This window comes from Arachis hypogaea, chromosome 14 (genome assembly GCF_003086295.3).
Source record: "Arachis hypogaea cultivar Tifrunner chromosome 14, arahy.Tifrunner.gnm2.J5K5, whole genome shotgun sequence".
NCBI lineage: Eukaryota > Viridiplantae > Streptophyta > Magnoliopsida > Fabales > Fabaceae > Arachis > Arachis hypogaea.
The window spans coordinates 112,716,839-112,744,344 of record NC_092049.1 but is presented as its reverse complement, the minus strand read 5'-3'; the positions used below and the strand labels follow the sequence as shown (position 1 = coordinate 112,744,344).

The following is a 27,506-nucleotide window of genomic DNA, read 5'->3' as shown; positions in this document are numbered from 1 at the left end:
TTTAAAAATTTCAAAAAATAAGTGTTGAAAATATATCATAATTATAACCCAAAAAAATTGACAATTTTTTCTATGGCACATTCAATTGGTCAAATACAATAATTGTAACAAAAAATCAACATCCTTAATTAAGTGATTGCTCATTCTGGTTAACCAAAAACATTACTTGTTCAGCTTACAATATAAAAGTGGTTCAAAGAATCAAAATGCTAGAGTGAAAATTAAGCTTCACCTATTGAAATAACGGGTCACTATCTGCCTTGGACAATAAATAGGCCAACGCAGCAAATGCATCACCGTCTTTCACTTTGCCACGTCTAGTCTTACTAATGTAGTTATGTAGGTCTTTGCTGGTAAAACCCACTTTATCGTATCCACCTTTTTGGGAAACCATGTAACCCATTATGTGACAAGTTTTAACACCACATGCTTGCAAGCTGTTTGTTTGTGTTTTATCGGCCTCATTAAGCCCACGATTCGCGGGAATAAGATGCCTGTACTTAGGTGGGCACAGTAGATGATTGTGTTCACTCTCAAACACACTGACTTTCCACTTAACCATTCTATAGTGACAAATGAAACAAATCCTCGCCCTGCAGTTGACACGAGTAATTGCCTTATGCTTCCCTTTGCCGATTATCCCTTTCAAGGTGTTTCCAATGTCTTTCTCCTCCTTTATTGCAAACCAATTGTCTTGTATTAATGTTGGCATTAGCATCCACCATCTTCAAGTCTTTTTGGGACACAAACCATAGCACTTGGCATATTTGACATAAAATTCACAAACTTGAGATTCTGTATCAAACACCAATCCCCATATGTCTTTGATGGTCAAATCAGTTATCAACTTTTCAAAACCATCAACATTAATTATATCTGCCTCTACTTCATCTACAGTTACATCCACCATATCATCACTTTCATCAGAATTGTACTCATATTCAACACTTAAATTCTCAGATTAATCACCATCTTACGACTCTTTGCCATCATTCTCCATGACTGAACTTAAAATTTTAACATGTTAGGTACTAATAACAAAAATAATAAATACATATTGTTAAACCTGCTAATTGTTAATCTAAAAATAATTTTAGTGAATTATTTTAATGAATATTTAAATATGATATGACTTATTATCTAAGAGCATCATCTTTATTTATATAGCTAGGAACATCATCTTTATTTATAAAAATGATATATAGGCATAATAAAGAAATAATGAACAGTATATTCTCATGGTTTTCAAAATATCATAATATCCATGAAAGTTCAACTTTAATGTACGTAATACTAACCTGCTGATAAGAAAGCGAGTGTGTATCACTGCTCCACTCAAAAGAAATAGTCAGAAATAATAAAATGTAAATCTTGCACCTGAGATGAACATTAAAAAAGAAAAACAAATTAGCATACAATGAAAAATATTGGGCTGTGCCAATATGGAAGAGTATAAGCATGATTGATTGTACATGAATAATTGATGAGTTTGGAAAACTCCAAATTAAATTAGTGATAATCAAACATTATTAATATGATTAATTGTAAAATTATTAGTTTAATTTCAATTTATAAATGTTGATTAAAATAATTTTGCTATGCATGTTTTTGATGGGCCGAAAAGAAAGGAAAAAATAGAACAAGCCCATTAAAATATTTTCAGCATTGATACAATGTTTATTGTGGCTGATTTGCTTTTTGGGACAGATTCAATCATTATTATTAGCCCAAATCAATGTTTCTACTAGAATTTAACTTGCTTGGTCCAAAACCAATTTTGAGAGAAAGCAAATGTTATGCTTCATGCTTCCAACGGATCTCCTTTTTTCACCATGTGATGGAATTCAAATTTTATAAAATAGAGTTAATGCAGTCCTTGGAACCATGAGAGATAAATTATAATTGATTAGATGGTTGGCCTTGATAAGGCACGCTACTCAGTAAAAAGGAAGCAAAAGCAACTCATTTTTAATTAATTTGTTCAAATTTATTTAATTGCTTTTCTTTCTACTCTCTCTTCTCTCTCATCTCTCTTCTCTATTCGGTCATATCACAGAGTAAACCATGGAAGCTATGGTAAGCTACCATAGAGAAGAAGAAGAAGCAAGCAACAAGACCATTGTAATGATGGCAAGAAAAAGAAAACAAAAAGTATGTTGTGGCTGAGATTTTCATCACATAAGGTAAGATTTGGTGAAGAGATCTCAGCTTCTCCATACCAAAAATGGATGAAGAAGATTTCGGTCAGAGAAAGAAGATCTCAGAGGGATGGCTCATCTCTACTTTTGTGTCCACTCATCACAGAAGGTAGCTAAGGTGGCTGCGTGAGGGAGGAAGCAAAAGTGGAGCAGGAGGAGCTGTCATGCATCAAGAAGCATCAAGGGCTAAAAATCCTACTTGGAGTGTAAGTCAAGTTGGATGGCTCAGATTGATGAAGATTGGTGTAAAGAGAAGACACAGGGGTCATTGCATGTTGGTTTTAGCATTCGGTTATCTCTCCTCTCTCTCTCTGGCCGAACCGGTTTTGCATGAAGAAGAAAAAGTTTAGCTTGGTTTATTTGGTTTCAACCGTGGAGGCTTCCCCCTATATATAAGGGAGAACAGCCAGGGCTTGAAGCAAGGAGTGAGAGTGCAAGGCACAGAGTTCTCAGAGCTACCTAAGCAAACAGAAGTTCTTCTCCTTCAATATTTTCTGTTTTGTATTTTTCTGTTTAATTTTGTCTGTCTTGAGTCTCATGGAAAAAGGCAAACAGTGAGGTTTGTAAGAAAAAGTCATAGAGCGAAAAAAGGCAGAGAGTGCAAAATTAAAAGAAAAAAGCCATAGATGTCCTTAGAGGTCCTTTGTACATTTGTGTTGTGTTTCATGATTCTGTGGGAATTCCCTTGCAAGTTGGGTTAATACTTAGCAGTTGAAAGTTTGGTAGTAACCAAGTCAAGTTCAGGATTGGGGTTTAAATTCTGGACTTGTCCCAAATAGGAAGGGTAGTTCCTAGGGAGAATTGGTGTTTGTAATCAAGGATGATTATAGTGAAATTCCATCATCACATCATTGTGATGGAGACACATCATTGTGATGGAGACTGGATGTAGGCTACACTGCACTTAGCAGCTGAACCAGGATATATCTGGGTGTAATTTTCTCTCTCTTCTACTTTATTTCTGTTTCTACTGCACGAAAGATAAAACTGAAAAATATCTCGTGTCAGGTCACGAGATAAAAAGAAAAAATCTTGTGGCTGGGTACGAGACAAAAATAAAAAAGTCTCCAGAAGTTGTTTCAAAGACCAGCAAGTGTTATTAAGTGAAAAAGGGGCTAAGATTCAACCCCTCCCCTTTCTCTTAGCCACTGAAAACCATCAGTTAGTATCAGAGCTTGGTCTCAAAGAGATCAAACTTTGCATCTTGGAGAAAAGATCCAGATGGCAGAGAACAGTGGCTCAACCCTGGTGTCCTACAATCTGACAAAAGGACAGTCAAGCAACAAACCTCCTCTTTTCAATGAAAAAACTACACCTATTGGAAGGAGAGAATGAAGATTTTTGTGCAAGCAATAGATTACAGACTATGGAAGATCATCCTTGAGGGTCCTCAATTTCCAACCATCACAAGTGCTGAAGGAATAATCTCTCTTAAACCAGAAGCCAGCTGGACCGAAGAAGACAGAAAGAAGGTGGAGCTCAATGCCAAGGCTGTCAACTTGCTCAACTGTGCCATCAGCTTCGAAGAATACCGACGATATCACGATGCACAACGGCAAAGAAAATCTGGGACAAACTTTAAATCACTCATGAAGGAACCACCATAGTAAAGAAGACAAGGATAGACATGTTGAACAGAGAATATGAAATGTTCTCAATGAAGGAAGGAGAATCAATAAATGAAATGTTTGAAAGATTCAACATCATCATTGTCGGCTTGGATGCTATGCGAATTACGTATCCTGATTCTGTGCTTGTGAGGAGAGTTCTAAGATGTCTTACTAAAGAGTGAGAAACAAAATCTTTAATCATATCTGAGAATAGTGGTCTAGATTCCATGACATGTGATGACTTGAGAGAAAACCTACTTGCTTTTGAAAACACTTATTTGAAAAAGGATTCAAAAAAGAAAGGAATTGCTTTTACATCTGTTACTAACCCCTCTGAAAATGAATTTGTGTTGTTTGCCAAAAAATTCAGAGAAATGGTGAAGTTCAAGGAGAGAAGCAAGGGAAGCAGCTCTAGGAAACAAAGGAAAGATCTCAGTAAGGTGATATGTTACAATTGCAAAGAAACTGGGCATTTCAAGTCAGATTACCCTAAGTTGAAGAAAGAAGAGAAGCCAAAGAAGGAAAAGAAGAAAGGTCTGATGGCCTCTTGGGAGGACTTGGAAAATGATTCTGACGATGATGAAGAATCCGAAACCAAGTCAAAACCATGTCTTATGGCAGACCACGTTGAACAGGTAGTCACTCATAACCCTGACACTGAAGCTCTTCATCTTATGATAGACCACCTTTCTGAAAAAATTAGATGCTTCTTGCTGGATAATCAAGAACTTGAATAACAAATCACCATTCTTAAAGCAGAAAATAGTTTTCTCAAAGAAAAACTAAGGGAGGCCGAAACTGTTGTTGATCTTGTTGAAGAAAACAAGCAATTAAAAGCCCAACTTAGGAGCTGTGAAAGTGATCATTCTATTGTTGCATATGTAAATTGTTTTAAAGAAAATGAAGAGTTGCTTAAAGAGGTCAAAAGGCTTAAAGAAGACTTAGCCAAGTTCACTCAAAGTCAAATCTTGACTAGTCAAAAACCTCTTTATGATAAAGCTGGCTTGGATTTTTTTAAATCTGTTGAGAAACCTCATTTTGAAAATATTGCCTCATCTTCTAATGATACAAGGTTTCAAAACCCAACAAGCTTTAACAAAACAGCAACTCCAAGATTTTGTAGACTATGTAACCGAAATGGACACTTTCCCATTCAATGCTTCTTTAGTGAAAGGATGATTGGTGATAAAGTTTACAAAATTGTTTTTGATTATAATGGATTGGGACATAAGAGATTGTTTAACGTGAAAGGATCCAAGAAGATTTGGATACCTAAGGTCACTTGAGCTTGTTTTGTAGGTATGCCTAGCATCCAAATGGAAGGACAATATGTGGTACATGGACAGCGGATGTTCTAGGCATATGACCGAAAAGACAACCTTCTTCATAAAGTTTGATGAGTATGATGGAAGATTTGTTACTTTCGATGATGATGGTAAAGGAAAGATAGTGGCCGTTGAAAAAGTTGGTAAAAGCTTTTCATCTTGTATAAATGATGTTCTTCTTGTAAATGGCTTGAAACATAATTTACTTAGTGTAAGCCAATTGTGTAATATAGGATATGAAATTATTTTTAGAAAGTTTATATGCTTAGTTGTTTGTGAAAAAACTGGAGATATTTTGTTTGAGGCTAAAAGGTGCAATAATGTGTATGGATTGACTCTTGAGGACTTGAAAGAACAAAATGTAACATGTTTCACTTCTCTTAAATCTGAAAAATGGCTATGGCATAGAAAGTTGGGTCATGCTAGCATGTACCAAATTTCTAAGCTAGTCAAGAAAAATTTGGTTAGAGAAATTCTAAATATCAAATTTGATAAGGATCTTACTTGTGATACTTGTCAATTAGGCAAACAAGTAAAATCCTCTTTTAAACCAAAAGATGGAATTTCAACCAAAAGGCCATTAGAGATGTTACACATTGATCTTTTTGGTCCAATAAGAACTCAAAGTTTAAGAGGTAAACACTATGGTCTAGTGGTGGTAGATGATTACTCTAGATTTGGTTGGGTACTTTTTCTTGCTCATAAAAATGATGCTTTCCATGCTTTCTCAACCCTTTGTAAAAAAATTCAGAATGAAAAGGACTTAAAAATTGCCCATTTGAGAAGTGATCACAAAAAAAAAGTTTGAAAACCAAGACTTTGAAAAATTCTATGATGATTTTAGAATTGCTCATAACTTTTCATGCCCTAGAACCCCTCAACAAAATGGGATGGTTGAGAGAAGGAATAGAAGCCTTCAAGAGATGACTAGGGCCATGCTTTGTGAGAATGAGATTCCAAAATTTCTATGGGCTAAAGCTGTAAATACAGCTTGTTACATTTTGAATAGGACAATTATTAAAAAAGGGTTGAAGAAAACTCCTTATGAGCTATGGAAAGGAACCCCTCCAAATCTTAAGTATTTCCATATTTTTGGATGCAAATGCTTTGTACTTAACAATAAAGAAAACCTTGGTAAATTTGATCCAAAATCCTATGAAGGGATGTTTGTTGGATACTCCACTACTAGCAATGCCTATAGAATTTATCTCAAAGAACATAGGACCATAGAGAAATCCATACATGTCTCCTTTTGTAATTCTAATTCAATCCCCAGTGCTGTGATAGAAGATAATACAGATTGTGAAGATGTTGTCAACAAGGAAACCAGTGAAGAAAATCCCAAGTCTGCTCAAAATGAAGAATCTGTCAGTCCAGTTTTGTCTCATCAGAATGGAGAAGACATTTCCATTTTGTCTCCTGAGCCAGCAAGAGAATCTGAAACAGTAAGACCCACTGAAGCTCATCAAAGCTCAACATCACTCCGGAAACCAAGAGAATGGAAGTCCATGAGGGGTTATCCTCATGACTTTATCATTGGTGATCCCTCTCAAGGTGTAACAACAAGATCCTCAACCAAAAGGCAATCCGAACCAAGCAATCTTGCCCTCTTGTCACAAATGGAACCCAACAATGTAAAACAAGCTCTTGAAAATCCATCATGGGTCAAAGCCATGCAAGAAGAGCTTGCTCAATTGGACAAGAATGAGGTTTGGACACTAGTACCTCATCCGGATGGTAAGAAGGTTACGGGTACTAAGTGGGTGTTTAAAAATAAATTAGTTGATGATGAAAAAGTTGTTCGTAACAAGGCTAGATTAGTGGCCCAAGATTACGATCAAGAAGAGGGTATAGATTTTGATGAGTCTTTTGCTCCGGTAGCAAGAATGGAAGCAATTAGTTTGCTTCTTGCCTATGCTACCCATAAGGGTTTTAAAATATTTCAAATGGATGTAAAATGTGCTTTTCTTAATGGATTTATTGATAGAGAAGTGTTTGTGGTACAACCCCCGGTTTTGAAGATAAAGAATTTTCAAACCATGTTTTCAAACTCTCAAAGGCTCTTTATGGCCTTAGACAAGCTCCAAGAGCTTGGTATGAAAGGCTTAGTGCCTTCTTGTTGGAAAATCAATTTCAAAGGATACCACCGACACTACTTTATTTATTAAAGCATCTAATGATGATATTCTTCTAGTTCAAGTTTATGTAGATGACGTTGTGTTTGGGTCGGCCAATGAGTCCTTGTGTGAGGAGTTTGGAAAACTCATGACTAGTGAGTTTGAAATGAGTTTAATGGGAGAGCTAACTTTCTTTCTTAGCCTCCAAATTAAACAAACTCCTAGTGGTACCTTTATTCACCAAGGAAAGTATGCACAAGAACTAATCAAGAAATTTGGCCTAGAAAATTCTAAACCAATGGGAACACCAATACATCCAAACACTAAACTTGAAAAGGATGATATTGGAAAAGATGTGGATGAAATACGGTATAGAGGAATGATAGAATCTCTCATGTACCTTACCTCCTCTAGACTGGATATTGTTCAAAGTGTGGGTGTATGTTCAAGATTTCAATCTCACCCAAAAGAATATCATCTTTCAGCCGTCAAGCGCATCATTAGATTCATGAAGGGAACTAGTGATTATGGCTTATCGTATCCAAAATCTGATGATTTTTGTGCAGTAGAGTTTTGTGATGCAGATGGGAGATAGGGTAGATAGAAGGAGCACATCCGGCACGTGTTGCTTTCTTGGAAGCTCACTCAACATGTGGTCAAGCAAAAAACAAGCCATAGTGGCTCTATCCACAGCCGAAGCTGAATATATTTCTGCATCTGCATGTTGTTCACAACTAATTTGGTTGAAAACGCAGTTGGAAGATTACAAATTAAAGATCAATAGTATACCCTTATTTTGTGATAATATGAGTGCTATAAATATTTCTAAAAATCCTGTTCTGCACTCAAGAACCAAGAACATTGAAATCAAATATCATTTTATTAGAGAACATGTGCAAAAGGGTACTATTGATATTCAATTTGTAAAATCTGAAGACCAACTTGCTGACATTTTTACAAAACCCCTCTGTGAAGACAAATTCTGCTCATTGAGAAAAAGTTTGGGAATGATAGATTTAAGCTATATTGATAACTTGTGAAATTTTGATTCTGTTCAGTTTTATCTCGCAGGAAAGCAGGAGACTAATTTCAGGATGTGTTGAAAAGGCCATGATATAGGGGGAGACTGCGCAAACATTAATTATCTTAGGACCCACCAAATTTCTTTGACCCCACTCTGACTAGTTTTGAGTTTCTCTTTGTGTTAATCACAATTCCTTTTTGTTGTCTTATCAAATCTTGTGGGAAGAAGTTATTATCAAATCAAATCTTTTCCCTCTTCTCATCCCTTGATTATAGGAATCAACCTTTCAGTTTTAATTTTAAATAAAAGAAACTTCCCTTGGTTAATAACCGCTCATTAATGGGTATTAACTCCCTCCATTTCTCTCTCCACTCAACATTTAATGCGTCCCTAACCTCCCACATCTCTCCACTCAATTCGGTTCTCTCTTCATCTTCTTCCTCTCTCCACTTCTCCATTTTTAGTATCATGAAAAAGAAAACTGCTCCAAGGAAAAGTGAACGAATCCTTTTCTCTAAAAAACCTTCCACACCTCAAACCCACACACATATACACATTCACTCCACATCTTCATCCTCTCCCTCACCATCATCCAAGCAAATGGACACCATGAGGACAAAGGTGATAGCAACAAAGACTTCCTCAAGAAAAAAGAAGGAACCCATAGTTGAAGAGGAAGAGGAGTCCCACACCTCACTGCCTCCATGACCGCCGCCATCACCGCCGAAGAAGACCACCCCTGGACACAGTTCACAAAAGAACAAAAGCTTTGTGTTACACAACACGAGGGAACCAACCAACTTGGAATCATTGGAATTCAAAAATAAGTACAACAAACTTCATTCACACTATGATCCCGCCAGATTCAATTCGTGTGCCTCCTATGAGTTCCACAAGGAAGTATTGGAGAAACGTCACATATGTGCCACATACCTAGTGAATCTGGACTCACTCACAGCCAAAGGAATCAATATTTCTCCTCTGTTTGAGAATCCGAAATGGACTTCTCTGCTCCATATTCAGAAACATGTTTACCCTGAATTTGTACGAGAATTTTATGCTAATATGAGACTGATCGATGGCACCATTCATTCCTACGTAAAGAGGGTATACATGACTCTGAACTCGGAGACCATCAGCATTGCCCTAGGCTAAACAGATGAGGGACCAAGAGCGTACATGACTGAAAAATGGGACTCTCAAATTGGGGTCACATACAAGCTAGTCCTGCAACAAATCTGTGAGAACTTGTCTGGCTTGGATGGCACCATCCCCACTCACAAGGCCCTCGGTCCCACTAACTCATTGCTGCACAGAATCATCACTCATATTCTAACTCCTCAAAGTGGTTCACATAACAGAGTAACTGTTTCTGACTCTCTTATACTTTTTGCTATTGTTACTTCCTCTCCTATCTCATTTGGATACCTTATGATAAGGCACATGTGGAAATCTGTTAAAAGTACCAAAAAGGCAAATCTAACTTATGGCATGTTTCTCACCAGTATTTTTGAATATTTTAAAGTTGATATAACAAATGAAGCTATAGAGAATAAGGTTTCAATGATTAAAGGAGGAGGAGTTATGAAGGGCACCAAAGGGAAGAGTTCAGTACCCTCGGACAGTGAGTTTGAGAGTCGACCACCTGAATCTTTCAAGACGATAGAATCGATCAAGAAAATTCTTACTGAATTCTCCAACATGTCCAAGCTAATGGTGCAATCATACAAGGCGGCCCGCAAGCAAGCTTTTGAAAACGAGCGAGCTTGGATGAAGTGCAAAGACAGGGTGGGTCTAATGTTGCAGAGTTTTGAAGAAGAGATGGGGGCTGCCAGTGATGATGATGTAGATGGCTCTGAGTACAATTTATCTGATGATTGATCTTTTTTTATGTTGATATCTGGCTTGGTTTGGCTCAATTTGGTACTGTTGTAGGCTGTTATGGATACTTTAGACTTGTGATACTTTAGATCTGTGATACTATGTTATTTTGCTACTGGTAATATTTTAGATATTTTGCATATCACTGTTATTTCTTTGCAGGTCTTCCTTGATGACAAAAGGGGAAAAAATGCTGAAAAATTGAAAGGTTGCTTTGCTTGAAAAGTAACTAGAACTAAAAACAGGGGCTGAAATCAAGTTGAAGTTGATTCATGATTACCCCTGAACATGGATTGTGTTGCTTTGTTGTGCTCTGTTTTGTTTTATGGTTATTTTTTTTCTAATTTTGCAGGTTATTGTTGTCATGATCTGTTTATTGTTGTGATAAGTTTGTTTAAGCTCTGGGTTATGACAAGTTTGTTTAAAGCTCTGATATTTTTTGTTTAATAATCTGCAAATCCTATTTTGGATGATAACCTGAAATAGTTTCATATTTTGTGAATTATTTGGCAAGAAATATTTTTACAAGAACTTGTTTTGAACCAAAGCATGTTGAGTTTTGAATATATGTTGAAAAGTACTCTGAAGGTACTCAAGCATGCTTTATTTTTTGTTTGTTTGGTTTGAGCAGAAAATCAATTTTATGATAACAAATGAGTTTTGTTTATCACTCTAATTCTGCTCATAAATCAAGCCATTCAACATCTTACATGTAATATGTTGAATAACATTGTTTCTTTAGGCTTGATAAAAATGTTACAGGTATAAAGCTTCCCTTGGTAGAATAGCATACATTAAGGGGGAGCCATGTAACAATTGGAAAGGAATGAATCCAAGTATTCACAAAGGGAGTTCTCTAATTTTTTATCCTTTTCCATTTTAATTTTTAATAATGTTTGTGATGAGCGGATAATTTATACCCTTTTTGGCATTGTTTACATAGTTTTTAGTATGTTTTAGTTAGTTTTTACTATATTTTTATTAGTATTTATTCGGACTTTACTATGAGTTTGTATTTTTTTCTGTGATTTCAGGTATTTTCTGACTGAAATTGAGGGACCTGAGCAAAAATCTGATTCAGAGGTTGAAAAATGACTGCAGATGCTGTTGGATGCTGACCCTGCTGCATTCGAAATGAATTTTCTGGAGCTACAAAAGCCCAATTGGCGCGCTCTCAATTGCTTTGGAAAGTAGACATCCTGGGCTTTCCAGAAATATATAATAGTCCATACTTTGCCCGAGATTTGATGGCCCAAATTGGTGTTCAAAGTCTGCCTAAAATATCTTGGCGTAAAATGCCCAAACTGGCACCAGAATTGGAGTTAAACGCCCAAACTGGCACCAAAGCTGGCGTTTAACTCCAAGAAAAGCGTAAGCACGAAAAAGCTTCAATGCTCAGCCCAATCACACACCAAGTGGGCCCCGGAAGTGAATTTCTGCGCTATCTGTACTTAGTTACTCATTTTCTGTAAACCCTAGTAACTAGTTTAGTATAAAAACTACTTTTAGTGATTTATTTTACATCAATCTTTGGACATTTAGTCCTGAGACTCTTAGAATTTTAATTTTGTACATGTTTGGAGGCTGACCTCACGGCCATGCCTAGACCTTTTTCACTTATGTATTTTCTACGGTGGAGTTTCTACACCCCATAGATTAAGGTGTGGAGCTCTGCTGTTATTCATGAATTAATGCAACTACTACTGTTTTTCTATTCAATTCACGCCTACTTCTTCTCCAAGATATACTCTTGTTCTTAATTCAGTTAAGTCAGAATGAAGGGGTGACCCGTGACAATCACCCAATTTTCGTTACTCGCTTAGCCAAGATCGCGTGCCTGACAACCACAAAGCGGTCTACATGATGTTCAACGTAGTCATTGGACGACAGCCGGAGTATATTCTCTTGGGTTTCTAATCAAAGATTCACATCGTCTCTCCTGACAACAGAGCATTTGAATCTGAGATTAACCTTCGTGGTATAGGCTAGAATAAATGCAACATTCCTGGGATCCGGAAAGTCTAAACCTTGTCTGTGGTATTCCGAGAAGGATACGGGATCCAAAAAGTTTAAACCTTGTCTGTGGTATTCCGAATAAGATCTGGGAAGGGATGACTGTAAAGAGCTTCAACCCTGCGAATGTGGGCGCAAGTGACAGTGTGCAAAAGGACAATGGTCCTATTCCGACGCTAGCGGGAATCGACAGATGATTAGCCGTGCGGTGACAGCGCATATGGATTTGTTTTCATCCGAGAGGATCTTACAGCTTGCCATGGAATGAGGTAACGCATGGTTGCAAGAAGGCAATAGAAAAACAGAAGTTCATAAGCAACAAAGCATCTCCATACGCTTATCTGAAATTCCCACCAATGAATTACATAAGTAATTTTATTTTATATTATACTTTATTTATATTTTAATTACCAAAACCTCTTAACCATTTGAATCCTCCTGACTGACATTTACAAGGATGACCATAGCTTACTTCAAGCCGACAATCTCTGTAGGATCGACCCTTACTCACGTAAGGCATTACTTGGACGACCCAGTGCACTTGCTGGTTAGTTGTGCGGAGTTGTGAAGAATAATTGAGATTACGATCGTGCGTACCAAGCTTTTGGGCGCCAGAGATCACAATTTCATGCACCAAGTTTTTTGCGCCTGCCGGGGATTGTTCGAGTTTAGACAACTGATGGTTCATCTTGATGCTCAGATTAGATAATTTTATTTTATTTTTAAGCTTTTTATTTTCGAAAAATTTAAAAAAAAAATAATACAATATTTTATTTTATTCTTCAAACTTTTTAAGAATGAATTCTAGAGTTTCATCATGATCTATTGAAGCCTGACTGGTTGTCAAGCCATGTCTAATCTTTTGGATCGAGGCTTCCACTTATCATGGCAAGAGCCTTTGGATTCCCATCTATTTGACTGTTGTATGTCTGATTTGTATGCTGAAGCTTGGCTGGCCATTTGGCCATGTCTAATCTTTTGGACCGTAGCTTTCTCATAAAGCTTGGCTGGCTATTAAGCCATGTCTAAATTTTTAGACCGAAGCTTTAGACTAACATTGCATGATTCCTGGAATTCCTATTAAAAATTTTGAATTTCTTTATTTTCTTTTCCTAAAGAATTTTTGAAAAAAAAAATCCAAAAAATTTTTAAAACTATAAAAACCAAAAATTTTATGTTTCTTGTTTGAGTGTAGTGTCAAATTTTAAGTTTGGTGTCAATTGCATATTTTTAATTTTCACAAAAATTTTTGAAAACTCATGCATGGTGTTCTTCATGATCTTCAAGTTGTTCTTGATGATTTTCCTTATTTGATCTTTGCATCTTCTTGTTTTGTGTCTTTTCTTATTTTTCATATGCATTTTCAATTTGTTAGTGTCTCAACATTAAAAAATTTTTAAGTTTGGTGTCTTGCATGTTTTTCTTTTCTTAAAAATTTTCAAAAATATGTTCTTGGTGTTCATCTTGACATTCAAAGTGTTCTTGGTGTTCATCTTGACATTCAAAAATTCAAAAATAAAAAATAAAAAATTTTCATGTTTTGTGTCATTTTCATGTTTTTCTCTCTCTTCATTAAAATTCAAAAATAAAAAATAAAATCTCTCCCTTATTCTTCTCATAAATTTCAAAAATTTTGAATTGATTTAGTCAAAAAATTTTAAAATTTAGTTGTTTCCTATTAGTCAAGTCAAAATTTTCAATTTAAAAATATTATCTTTTTAAAACTTTTTCAAAAATCAAATATTTTTCAATTTTCTTCTTAATATTTTCGAAAATTTTTAAATTTGATTTTCAAAATCTTTTTCTTATTTTTATTTCATATTTTCGAAATTCATTGCTAGCATTTAATATTCTGATTCAAAAATCTCAAATTGTTACTTGCCTATTAAGAAAGGTTCAAGCTTTAAATTCCAAAATCATAACTTTTAGTTTCTTGTTAGTCAAGTAATTAACTTTAATTTTCAAAATCAAATCTTTTTAAATTTTTTTTTTAAATCTTTTTCAAAATAAATTTCAATCATATCTTTTTCAAAACTTAATTTCAAAATCTTTTTCTAACTTCTTATCTTTTCAAAATTGATTTTCAAATCTTTTTCAATTAACTACTTGACTTCTTGTTTGTTTTACTAATTCTTATCTTTTTCAAAACCACCTAACTACTTTTCTCTCTCTAATTTTCGAAAACTCCTCACCACTTTTTCAAAATTCCTTTTAATTAACTAATTGTTTTAAATTTTAATTTTATTTCTTCTTTTTAATTTTCGAATACTAACCAATAATTAAAATAAAAATATTTTCCTTTTATTTTAATTTAAATTCGAATTCTCTCTCTCTCATCTCTTTCTATTTATTTATTTAATCACTAACACTTCTCTTCTTCTTATAATTCGAACCCTCTCTCCCTCTCCGTGTTCGAATTCTTCATCTTCTCTCCTCTTTGTTCTACTCTTCTATTCTTCTACTCACATAAAGAAATCTCTATACTGTGACATAGAGGATTCCTCTTCTTTTCTGTTCTCTTCTTTTTCATATGAGCAGGAGCAAAGATAAAAACATTCTTGTTTAAGCTGATCCGGAACCTGAAAGGTCTCTAAAGAGGAAGCTAAGAGAAGCTAAAGCACAACACTCTGGAGAGGACCTGATAGAATTTTTTGAAAAAGAAGAAGAGATGGCCAAATCCAACAACAATGGTGGAGATGCAAGGAAGATACTTGGTGACTTTATTGCACCCTCTTCTAACTTCTGTGGAAGAAGCATCTCAATTCCTGCAATTGGAGCAAACAACTTTGAGCTTAAGCCTCAATTAGTTTCTCTAATGCAGCAGAATTACAAGTTTCATGGACTTCCATTGGAAGATCCTCATCAGTTTTTAGCTGAATTCTTGCAAATTTATGACACTATTAAGACCAATGGGGTTAATCCTGAGGTCTACAGACTTATGCTTTTCCCTTTTGCTGTAAGAGACAGAGCTAGGACATGGTTGGACTCACAACCTAAAAATAGCCTGAACTCTTGGAAAAAGTAGGTCAATACTTTCTTGGCCAAATTCTTTCCACCTCAAAAATTGAGCAAACTTAGAGTGGAAGTCCAAACCTTCAGACAGAAGGAAGGTGAATCAACCTTCAGACAGAAGAAAGGTGAATCCCTCTATGAAGTTTGGGAAAGATACAAGCAATTGATCAGAAGGTATCCTTCTGACATGTTTTCAGAATGAAGCATCATATGTATATTCTATGATGGTATGTCTGAATTGTTCAAGATGTCATTGGACCATTCTGCTGGAGGATCTCTTCATCTGAAGAAGACACCTGCAGAAGCCCAGGAACTCATTGAAATGGTTGCAAATAACCAGTTCATGTACACTTTTGAAAGAAATCCTGTGAATAATGGGGTGACTCAGAAGAAAGGAGTTCTTGAGATTGATACTCTGAATGCCATATTGGCTCAGAACAAAATATTGACTCAGCAAATCAATATGATTTCTCAGAGTCTGACTGGAATGCAAGCTGCATCCGGCAGTACTAAAGAAGCTTCCTCTGAAGGAGAAGCTTATGATCCTGAGAATCCTGCAATAGAAGAGGTGAATTACATGGGAAAATTCTATGGAAACACCTACAATCCTTCATAGAGGAATTATCCTAATCTCTCATGGAAGGATCAACATAAGCCTCAACAAGGCTTCAATAATAATAATGGTGGGAGAACACGGTTTGGCAATAACAAACCTTTCCCATCATCTTCTCAGCAACAGACAGAGAATTCTAAGCAGAGCCTCTCTGACTTAGCAACCATAGTCTCTGATCTATATAAGACCACTCTAAGTTTCATGAATGAAACAAGGTCCTCCATTAGAAATTTGGAGGCACAAGTGGGTCAGCTGAGTAAAAGAGTTACTGAACTCCCTCCTAGTACTCTCCCAAGCAATACAGAAGAGAATCCAAAGAGAGAGTGCAAGGCCATCAATATATCCCATACGGCCGAATCTAAAGAGGAGGGAAAGGTAGTGATTTCCACTGAGAAAACCCTCAATGGACGTCCACTAGCCTCCAAGGAGTTCCCTAATGAGGAACCAAAGGAATCTGAGACTCATATAGAGACCATAGAGATTCCACTAGACTTACTGTTGCCATTCATGAGCTCTGATGAGTATTCTTCCTCTGAAGAGGATGAAGATATTATTGAAGAGCAAGTTGCTCAATATCTAGGAGCAATCATGAAGCTGAATGCCAAGTTATTTGGTAATGAGAGTTGGGAAGATGAACCCCCATTGCTCATCAATGAACTAAATGATCTGGTTCAACTGAAATTATCTCAGAAGAAATAGGATCCTGGAAAGTTCTTAATACCTTGTACCATAGGCACCATGACCTTTGAGAAGGCTTTATGTGACCTTGGTTCAAGTATAAACCTCATGCCCCTCTCTGTAATGGAGAAACTAGGGATCTTTGAGGTACAAGCTGCAAGAATCTCATTAGAGATGGCAGACAACTCAAGGAAACAGGCTTATGAACTTGTAGAGGATGTCTTAGTGAAGGTTGAAGGCTTTTACATCTCTGCTGACTTCATAATCCTGGAGACTGGGAAGGATGAAGATGATTTCATCATCCTTGGAAGACCCTTCCTAGCCACAGCAAGAGCTGTGATTGATGTGGACAGAGGAGAGCTAGTCCTTCAATTGAATGAGGACTACCTTGTGTTTAAGGCTCAAGGATCTTCTTCTGCAACCATGGAGAGGAAGCATGAAAAGCTTCTCTCAATACAGAGTCAAACAGAGCCCCCACACTCAACTTCTAACTTAGGTGTTGGAAGGCCACCACTAAGCTCTGAATCTCTGTGAAGCTCTCTAAGAGCTCACTGTCAAGCTATTGACATTAAAGAAGCGCTTGTTGGGAGGCAACCCAATGTTATTTAATTATATTTATTTATTTTCCATTGCTATTTTATGTTTTCTTTAGGTTGATAATTATGTGAAGTCACAAAAACAACAGAAAAAATAAAAAACAGAATGAAAAACAGCATTAAAAATAACACACCCTGGAGGACAAGCTTACTGGCATTTAAACGCCAGTAAGGATAACAGAATGGGCGTTTAACGCCCAGCCTGGCAGCATTCTGGGCGTTAAACGCCAGAATGGGCAGCACTCTGGGCGTTTAACGCCAGAAAGGGCTGTCTGCCATCTGGCTGGAGTTAAACGCCATAAATGGGCATCTGGCTGGCGTTTAACGCCAGAAATGGGCAACAGAGTGGCGTTTAATGCCAGAAAAGGTAGCAGAGCTGGCGTTAAACGCCAGATTTGGCACAAAATGGGCGTTTGAACGCCAGAATGGTGCAGGGACTCAGATTTCTTGACACCTCAGGATCTGTGGACCCTACAAAATCTCCATCTACCCCACTTCTTCTTCTCTCCTCTTCACACATTTCCATAACACTCTTCCCCATACACCCTTGACCAATCACCTAAATACCTCTTCCCCAAACACCCCTCACCTATTAAATCCTACCCTCTTCCCCACAACCTATTCACCACTCACATCCATCCATCATTAAACCCACCTACCTCACCCTTCATATTCAAACCATCTCCCTCCCAAACCCACCACACATGGCCGAATACCCTCTCTCCCTTACCCTATACATACCCCCTCCTTACCACCTTCATTTTCACACAACATACACACTACTACCCCCCTTGGCCGAACCATTCACCTCCCTCCATCTCCTCCATTTCTTCATCTTCTCCTCCCTTCTTTCTTCTTTTGATCGAGGACGAGCAAATATTTTAAGTTTAGTGTGGAATAAGCTCTGTTTTTTTGTTTTTTCATAACCATTAATGGCACCTAAGGCCGGAGAAACCTCTAGAAAGAGGAAAGGGAAGGCAATTGCTTCCACCTCTGAGTCATGGGAGATGGAGAGATTCATCTCAAAAGCCCATCACTAAGAAAAAGATGGAGAAAACAAGAGAGCCCACTCATGGACCTCAACAAGAGTATAAGAAAATTTCTCATAATGAAATCCCTGAGATACCCCAAGGGATGCACTTTCCTCCACAAAACTATTGGGAACAAATCAATACCTCCTTAGGAGAATTGAGTTCCAACATAGGACAATTAAGGATGGAGCACCAAGAGCACTCTATCCTTCTCCATGAAATTAGAGAGAACCAAAAGGCCATAAGAGAGGAACAACAAAGGCAAGGAAGAGACATTGAGGAGCTAAAGCACTCCATAAGATCTTCAAGAGGAAGAACTAGTCACCATTATTAAGGTGGACCCGTTCTTTAATTTTCTTTTTCTTTATTTTTCTGTTTTTCGTTTCCTATACTTTATGTTTTATTAATGTTTGTGTCTTTATTACATGATCATTAGTGTCTAGTGTCTTGCCTTAAAGCTATGAATGTCCTATGAATCAATCACCTTTCTTAAATGAAAAAAAAAATGTTTTAATTGCAAAAGAACAAGAAATGCATGGTTTCAAATTCTATCTTGAAATTAGCTTAATTATTTTGATGTGGTGACAATACTTTTTGTTTTCTGAATGAATACTTGAACAGTGCATATTTTTTATATTGTTGTTTATGAATGTTAAAATTATTAGCTCTTGAAAGAATAATGAAAAGGAGAAATGTTATTGATGATCTGAAAAATCATAAAATTGATTCTTGAAGCAAGAAAAAGCAGTAAAGAGCAAAAGCTTGCGAAAAAAAAGGAGAAAAAAAATGGCAAAAAAAATGAAAGAAAAAGAAAAAGTAAGCAGAAAAAGTCAATAGCTCTTTAAACCAAAAGGCAAGAGCAAAAAGTCAGTAACCCTTTAAACCAAAAGGCAAGGGTAAAAAGGATCCAAGGCTTTGAGCATTAATGGATAGGAGGGCCCAAAGGAATAAAATCCTGGCCTAAGTGGCTAAATCAAGCTGTCTCTAACCATGTGCTTGTGGCGTGAAGGTGTCAAGTGAAAGCTTGAGACTGAGCGGTTAAAGTCGTGGCCCAAAGCAAAAAGAGTGTGCTTAAGAACCCTGGACACCTCTAATTGGGGACTCCAGCAAAGCTGAGTCACAATCTGAAAAGGTTCACCCAGTTATGTGTCTGTGGCATTTATGTATCCGGTGGTAATACTGGAAAACAAAATGCTTAGGGCCACGGCCAAGACTCATAAAATAGTTGTGTTCAAGAATCAACATACTAAACTAGGAGAATCAATAACACTATCTGAATTCTGAGTTCCTATAGATGCCAATTATTCTGAACTTCAAAGGATAAAGTGAGATGCCAAAACTATTCAGAAGCAGAAAGCTTAAGTCCCGCTCATCTAATTGAGACTAATCTTCATTGATATTTTTGAAATTCATTGTATATTCTCTTCTTTTTATCCTATTTTGATTTTAGTTGCTTGAGGACAAGCAACAATTTAAGTTTAGTGTTGTGATGAGCGGATAATTTATACCCTTTTTGCCATTGTTTTTACATAATTTTTAGTATGTTTTAGTTAGTTTTTACTATATTTTTATTAGTATTTATTCAAAAATCACATTTTTGGACTTTACTATGAGTTTGTATATTTTTCTGTGATTTCAGGTATTTTCTGGCTGAAATTGAGGGATCTGAGCAAAAATCTGATTCAAAGGCTGAAAAAAGGACTGCAGATGCTGTTGGATTCTGACCCTGCTGCATTCGAAATGGATTTTCTAGAGCTACAGAAGCCCAATTGGCGCGCTCTTAATTGCGTTGGAAAGTAGACATTCTGGACTTTCCACCAATATATAATAGTCTATACTTTACCCGAGATTTGATGGCCCAAACTGGCGTTCAAAGTCTGCCTAAAACATCTTGGCGTAAAACGCCGAAACTGGCACCATAATTGGAGTTAAACGCACAAACTGGCACCAAAACTGGCGTTTAACTCCAGGAAAAGCCTAAGCACGAAAAAGCTTCAATGCTCAGCCCAAGCACATACCAAGTGGGCCCTGAAAGTGGATTTCTGCACTATCTGCACTTACTTACTCATTTTCTGTAAATCCTAGTAACTAGCTTAGTATAAAAACTACTTTTAGTGATTTATTTTACATCAATCTTTGGACATTTAGTCCTGAGACTCTTAGAATTTTGATTTTGTACACGTTTGGAGGCTGGCCTCACGGCCATGCTTAGACCTTTTTCATTTATGTATTTTCTACGGAGAGTTTCTACACCCCATAGATTAAGGTGTGGAGCTCTATTGTTCTTCATGAATTAATGCAACTACTACTGTTTTTCTATTCAATTCAGGCCTACTTCTTCTCCAAGATATACTCTTGTTCTTAATTCAGTTAAGTCAGAATGAAGGGGTGACCCGTGACAATCACCCAATCTTCGTTACTCGCTTAGCCAAGATCGCGTGCCTGACAACCACAAAGCGGTCTACATGATGTTCAACGTAGTCATTGGACGACAGCCGGAGTATATTCTCTTAGGTTTCTAATCAAAGATTCACATCGTCTCTCCTGACAACAGAGCATTTGAATCTAAGACTAACCTTCGTGGTATAGGCTAGAATAAATGCAGCATTCCTGGGATCTGAAAAGTCTAAACCTTGTCTGTGGTATTCCGAGTAGGATCCGGGATCCGGAAAGTCTAAACCTTGTCTGTGGTATTCCGAGTAGGATCTAGGAAGGGATGACAGTAAAGAGCTTCAAACCTGCGAATGTGGGGCGCAAGTGACAGTGTGCAAAAGGACAATGGTCCTATTCCGATGCTAGCAGGAACCGACAGATGATTAGCCGTGCGGTGACAGCGCATATGGATTTATTTTCATCCGAGAGGATCTTACAACTTGCCATGGAAGGAGGTAACGCATGGTTGGAAGAAGGCAATAGGAAAGCAGAAGTTCAGAAGCAACAAAGCATCTCCATACGCTTATCTGAAATTCCCACCAGTGAATTACATAAGTAACTTTATTTTATGTTATATTTTATTTATATTTTAATTACCAAAACCTCTTAACCATTTGAATCCTCCTGAATGAGATTTACAAGGATGACCATAGCTTGTTTCAAACCAACAATCTCCGTAGGATCGACCCTTACTCACGTAAGGTATTACTTGGACGACCCAGTGCACTTGCTGGTTAGTTGTGTGGAGTTGTGAAGAATAATTGAGATTACAATCGTGCGTACCAAGCTTTTGGGCACCAGAGATCACAATTTCGTGCACCAGTTTGTCATCAAGGGGGAGATTGATGAGTTTGGAAAACTCCAAATTAAATTAGTGATGATCAAACATTATTAATATAATTAATTGCAAAATTATTAGTTTAATTTCAATTTATAAATGTTTATTAAAATAATTTTGTTATGCAGGTTTTTTATGGGCCGGAAAGAAAGGAAAAAATAGAACAAGCCCAATAAAATATTTTCAGCATTGATACAATGTTTATTGTGGCTGATTTGCTTTTTGGGCCAGATTCAATCATTATTATTAGCCCAAATCAATGTTTCTATTAGAATTTAACTTGCTTGGTCCGAAACCAATTTTGAGAGAAAGCAAATGTTATGCTTCATGCTTCCAACGGATCTCTTTTTTTCATCATGTGATGGAATTCAAATTTTATAAAATAGAGTTAATGGAGTCCTTGGAACCATGAGAGAAAAATTATAATTGATTAGATGGTTGGCCTTAATGAGACACGCTACTCAGCAAAAAGGAAGCAAAAGCAACTCATTTTTAATTAATTTGTTCAAATTCATTTAATTACTTTTCTTTCTACTCGCTCTTCTCTCTTCTCTATTCGATTATATCACAGAGGAAACCATAGAAGCTATGGCAAGCTACCGTAGAGAAGAAGCAAGTAACAAGACCATTATAATGATGGCAAGAAAAAGAAAACAAAAAGTATGTTGTGGCTGAGATTTTTATCACATAAGGTAAGATTTGGTGAAGAGATCTCAACTTCTCCATACCAAAAATGGATGAAGAAGATTTCGATCAGAGAAAGAAGATCTCAGAGGGATGGCTCATCTCTACTTTTGTGTTCACTCATCACAGAAGGTAATTAGGGTGGCTGCGTGAGGGAGGAAGCAAAAGTGGTGCAGGAGGAGCTATCATGCATCAAGAAGCATCAAGGGCTAGAAATCCTACTTGGAGTGTAAGTCAAGTTGTTTGGCTCAGATTGATGAAGATTGGTGTAAAGAGAAGACACAGAGGTAATTGCATGTTGGTTTTAGCATTCGGTTATCTCTCCTCTCTCTCTGGCCGAACCGGTTTTGCATGAAGAAGAAGAAGTTTAGCTTGGTTTATTTGGTTTCAACCGTGGAGGCTTCCCCCTATATATAAGGGAGAACAGCCATGGCTTGAAGCAAGGAGTGAGAGTGCAAGGCACAGAGTTTTCAGAGCTACCTAAGCTAACAGAAATTCTTCTCCTTCAATGTTTTCTGTTTTGTATTTTTCTGTTTAATTTTGTCTGTCTTGAGTCTCATGGAAAAAGGCAAACAGTGAGGTTTGTAAGAAAAAGTCATAGAGCGAAAAAAGGCAGAGAGTGCAAAATTAAAAGAAAAAAGCCATAGATGTCCTTAGAGGTCCTTTGTACATCTGTGTTGTGTTTCATGATTCTGTGAGAATTCCCTTGCAAGTTGGGTTAGTACTTAGCAGTTGAAAGTTTGGCAGTAACCAAGTCAAGTTCAGGATTGGGGTTTAGATTCTGGACTTATCCCAAATAGGAAGGGTAGTTCCTAGGGAGAATTGGTGTTTGTAATCAAGGATGATTATAGTGAAATTTTATCATCATTGTGATGGAGACTGGATGTAGGTTGTACTGCACTTAGCAGTTAAACCAAGATATATTTGGGTGTAATTTTCTCTCCTACTCCATTTCTGTTTCTGCTGCACGGGAGATAAAACTGAAAAATATCTCGTGCCGGGTCACAAGATAAAAAGAAAAAGTTTCGTGGTTGGGTACGAGACAAAAATCAAAAAGTCTCCAGAAGTTGTTTCAAAGACCAGCATGTGTTATTAAGTGAAAAAGGGGCTAAGATTCAACCCCCTTCTCTTAGCCACTTAAAACCATCAATAATCAATTAGATGTTGTTTTAAATTTAAATTATTTAAATTTATAAATATAAGTTAGTTCAATTTTAAAATTTAATTAATTTAAAGAGATATATTTTGTCCAATATAAAGAAAAGGATATTTAGGTCTTTTTATAAAATTAAATAAAAAATATTTTTTAATTTTTATTTAATTAAAAGAGTGTTTTAGTAAAAATAGTAATATAATATATATTTAAAAAAAATTAAATACTGATGTGAAAAATAAATTCCACATGACTAGTTATTATTTGTTTATATTTTAAACATATCGGTATATATGAATTTATCATCGTACCGAAACAAATATAAAAAATTATTTAAATTTTTTTAGAGTTAAAATAATAGTTTACTCGTATATTCCGTAGCATCAACATCAAAAAACGACAAGATAGAGCTTATTTGTATTGTAGCTTTTACGAAACTCCAGGAGAATATTGTTCTTTTCAAGTATTGAATACATTGCCTCTACTTTGCTAGATTTTTTCCTCACATAATCATCATTCTCTCTTGTTCCTTTCGATTACGACCATCTTCACCTTCTATATATATATGTTCTCCACTACACTTCTCTTCTTTAGCTCTCTTTGATTTGTTAAAGCTTAGGGAGATATGGGTGAGGTAGCTCTCTCAAATGGGCAGAACCATTCTATGAATGGTTACAGGAAGAGTGGTTGGTATGAAGAAGAGATTGAAGACAACTTAAGATGGTGCTTTGCTCTTAATAGGTACATCTTTTTAACTACTCTTTTTTCTTCCCTGTTCTTAGCTAATCCAAAATCTCATATCACTAACTGTCAGATGAAATACCACATTAGCATTTTGGCCTTTTTCATGTTCATTTATGATTTACTATTATAACTTTTTCTTATTGACTTTAGAAGATTCATGAAAAGAATAAAGCCAGAGACAATATGGTGAGAGAAGTAAGAACTTCTTTGAGTCCAAATGAGACAAAAATAGAACAAGTGGAACAATCTTTGGTGATTGCAGCTTCTCATGCTAGGAAAAGTAAAGTGATCCTAAAAAATGATAAGCTTCTTTTGCCTATGGCTATGAAAAAGGCAGACATACATACATATACAAACAGTACATAATGAAAATAAGACATAGCAAATGTAGCTATATTTCAATTATCTTATTTGCTTTTATTATGAAGACACACTAATGTAAGAGTAATTTCATTTTCTTCTTTGGATCGGTTGTAGTATATTGCATACAGGAACTAGCCAATACCAAGACATTGCACTTTTGGACACTAAGCCCTTTGGAAAGGTAAGCATCTTCTTTATGCAAAAGAATTAAATCTACCTTTATGAAGAGGAAACTAAGTTTATGTGGCTGTTACAGGCATTGGTAATTGATGGGAAGCTTCAGAGTGCTGAGACAGATGAATTCATCTACCATGAATGTCTTGTTCATCCACCACTCCTTCACCATCCTAAGTAACTCCGTCCTATATGCTCTTTAAGAATCTAATTTCATTCCCAATCCCATGTGATTTACCTAGAACTTTTATTCATTCAGCCCAAAGAATGTTTTTATTATGGGGGGAGGAGAAGGATCCACTGCAAGGGAATTGCTCAGGCATAATACCATTGACAAAGTTATAATGTGTGATATAGATGAGGTAAATTAATTGTCTCCTAAGTTGGATAATATACATCCCATGGAGCTATACTATCAAAATTCATTTCTTCAAAGCTTTTATTTATTGATCAGGAGGTGGTAGACTTCTGCAAATCATACTTAGTGGTAAACAGGGAAGCATACCATGATCCGAGACTTAAGGTCATCATCAATGATGCCAGGTCTGTTAATCAAAATTATAACTTGTGATTCGTGAATTATAGTTCAATGGTCTTTGCCACCAATACCAAGTTCTAATAGGTATTAGCAATGAATGCAAAAATTGTGATAAATTTTACTGCAATGTATCATGATATGAAGGGCCGAGCTAGAAAGCAAAGAGAGGTATGATGTGATAACTGGAGACTTGGCAGACCCAATTGATGGAGGCCCTTGTTATAAACACTACACCAAGTCCTTCTATGAATGCACCGTCAAGCCTAGACTGAAGCAGGGTGGCATATTTGTAACACGGGTATTATAAGACCAGTGTCCATTACATGAATCAAACACTTATTAGAGGAAACAATAAAGAAACATTTCTACCACAACATCCATTTGCAACATTTCTAGACCCTAAAATGATTAATTAACTTAAAACATACATGATATGGTGATTATCAATTGCCACCAAATTAAATAGAACATGAGAGCCACACTAACCTGAACTAAAAGGATTTTGTATGATCTTGAGCAGTGCAGCATAGAAATCATGAATTGAAAGGTAGAACCAGAAAGTATGGCTTGCAAAGAACTAACCGGCGATGCTAATTGACCATTGAATAATTGAGCTTCTCTATTGACAATATCAGAACACAATCTTAAAGGTCCTCCTGCTGCAGTTCTACCTCCTGGTAAAGCACCCCAATGGCAATGTACTCAGAACCCACACTTTTCTTGCTCCGTATAGTTGCTTCATCATATAATCATCAATTAACCAACAATAACATTATATAACAGTAAGCATGCATGTTGGAATTGGTGATAAATTAATTACCTTCGCGACGGAGCTTCCCAGCGGAGGAGAGTTCCGCGATGACAACGAAGTGGGGCTGCAGGAGCTGCGGTGACTACGGGGGCTCCGGTGGCTGCGGGGCTGCGAGAGCCTGAGGGTGCTAGAGTTCTTTGTTCCTTTTTCATTTTTCAGTTTTCGAGAGGAGAAGAGTCTGGAGTGGGACAGGGGGATTTAAGATTTGGGGTTCATGATAAACAAAGCAATTTTTTTTAGTGTATATGAATAATGAAATATATTTTAGTTTTGATTTTTAAATTGATTTGGTTATAAAATTATAAAACTAAAATTAATTGAATTTTGATTAAATTAAAGAATTATAGTTGTTTTTGTCCAATACAAAAAAAGATATTTAAATTTTTTTGTAAAAATTAAATAAAATTTATTTTTATTTTTATTAAAGTATAAAGGTAATTTAGTAAAATCATTGATATAATATGTATTTAAAAAAAGAAAAATTAATTATTAATGTGGAAAATATAATCCACATGTCATGTTTTAATTTGTCCATATTTTTATTGTACTAGTAGATATAAATTTATGGTCTTATCGAAACAAACACTTTTTTTTAGGATAAAGTATATTTTTTGTCCCTAAAGTTTGACAAAAGTTTTAAAAATACCCCTAAGTTTTATTTTGTTTTAATTTTGTCCTAAAAGTTTTCGATTTGCATCAAATATACTCTGAACGGCTAATTTTTCAAAAAATTTAAGACCAATTCAACAACAATTTCATAAGAATAACCCTCAACACAAGCAAATCAAGCATAGTTTTCATGCATTATTGTTAGATTGGTCTTAATTTTTTTGAAAATTTAGCTGTTAAGGGTATATTTGATGCAAATCGAAAACTTTTAGGACAAAATTGAAACAAAATAAAACTTAAGGGTATTTTTTAAATTTTTGCTAAACTTCAGGGACAAAAAATATACGTTTTGTTAAGTTAAATCATATATTGTTATTTATCAGATTAAATTTTGAGATAAATAATTTTATAATATAATATTAATATTTTAATAATTAAAATATTTAAAATTTGATTTTTTAAAAATTACAGCATAATAATAATTTTTACTTTTATAAATTATTGACACATAAATCAAGTATTAGATAGAAAAAATAAATAAATAAATGAGATATAATAAATATTTTTTTATCATGTACCAAAAAAATATATAAAAAGAGGCATGTAAAGTCATACATGACTGTTCCGTATCCATGCTTGCTTCCTAAAAGAGGTAGAAATACATAAAAGTTTACCAAAAAAAAAAAAAAGAAAAAGACAAAATCTTAATGGTTAACTCGGTTGTTATCAAGATATCATCACAAAACACTGAAACAAATGTAATGTATTATTTCTTTAATCTTGGATGTGTACTATTGTGTTAGAATACCACTTCTATTTCTTATTTGTTGTTGGCATCTTCGTAAATTATTTTTTATTTCATAAATATAAATTAAGTAATACAATTTGTATTGATATTTAGTATGAACCATTGATAATTCTCCCTCTTCATGGTCAATATAAATTGATTAATATAAATGAATAAATAAAAATATTATTTATATATTAAAATTAATTACTATAATTAGATATTATATATTTATGTATAAATATATATTTTATTTAATTTATTTTTAATATGT

The 27,506-nt window shown here is 35.6% G+C and overlaps 1 protein-coding gene and 1 long non-coding RNA gene across 2 annotated transcripts; one reads left to right on the top strand and one right to left on the bottom strand.

Annotated features, from left to right (window-relative positions):
• Nucleotides 1-102: 102 nt before the first annotated feature.
• On the bottom strand, nucleotides 103-26,046 carry LOC112743723 (uncharacterized). Its single transcript, XR_003172235.2, has 4 exons — nucleotides 25,846-26,046; nucleotides 25,512-25,761; nucleotides 1,299-1,377; nucleotides 103-1,002 (listed from the first exon to the last, which is right to left on the bottom strand). It is a non-coding gene; the product is annotated as an uncharacterized lncRNA (long non-coding RNA).
• On the top strand, nucleotides 23,497-26,026 carry LOC112743722 (thermospermine synthase ACAULIS5-like). The gene is made up of 6 exons (XM_025793035.3): nucleotides 23,497-23,947; nucleotides 24,428-24,494; nucleotides 24,570-24,664; nucleotides 24,747-24,849; nucleotides 24,942-25,030; nucleotides 25,170-26,026. Exons 1-6 carry the CDS (start codon nucleotides 23,832-23,834, stop codon nucleotides 25,330-25,332), a joined length of 633 nt encoding a protein of 210 aa, XP_025648820.1. The 5' UTR covers nucleotides 23,497-23,831; the 3' UTR covers nucleotides 25,333-26,026.
• Nucleotides 26,047-27,506: the final 1,460 nt, after the last annotated feature.

Coding starts and splice junctions, on each gene's coding strand:
- LOC112743722 (XM_025793035.3), top strand. CDS start 23,832: ATGGGTGAGGTAGCTCTCTCAAATGGGCAGAACCATTCTATGAATGGT. Junction 24,665..24,746: donor CCACTCCTTCACCATCCTAA/GTAACTCCGTCC, acceptor TTATTCATTCAG/CCCAAAGAATGTTTTTATTA. Junction 25,031..25,169: donor GTCATCATCAATGATGCCAG/GTCTGTTAATCA, acceptor CATGATATGAAG/GGCCGAGCTAGAAAGCAAAG.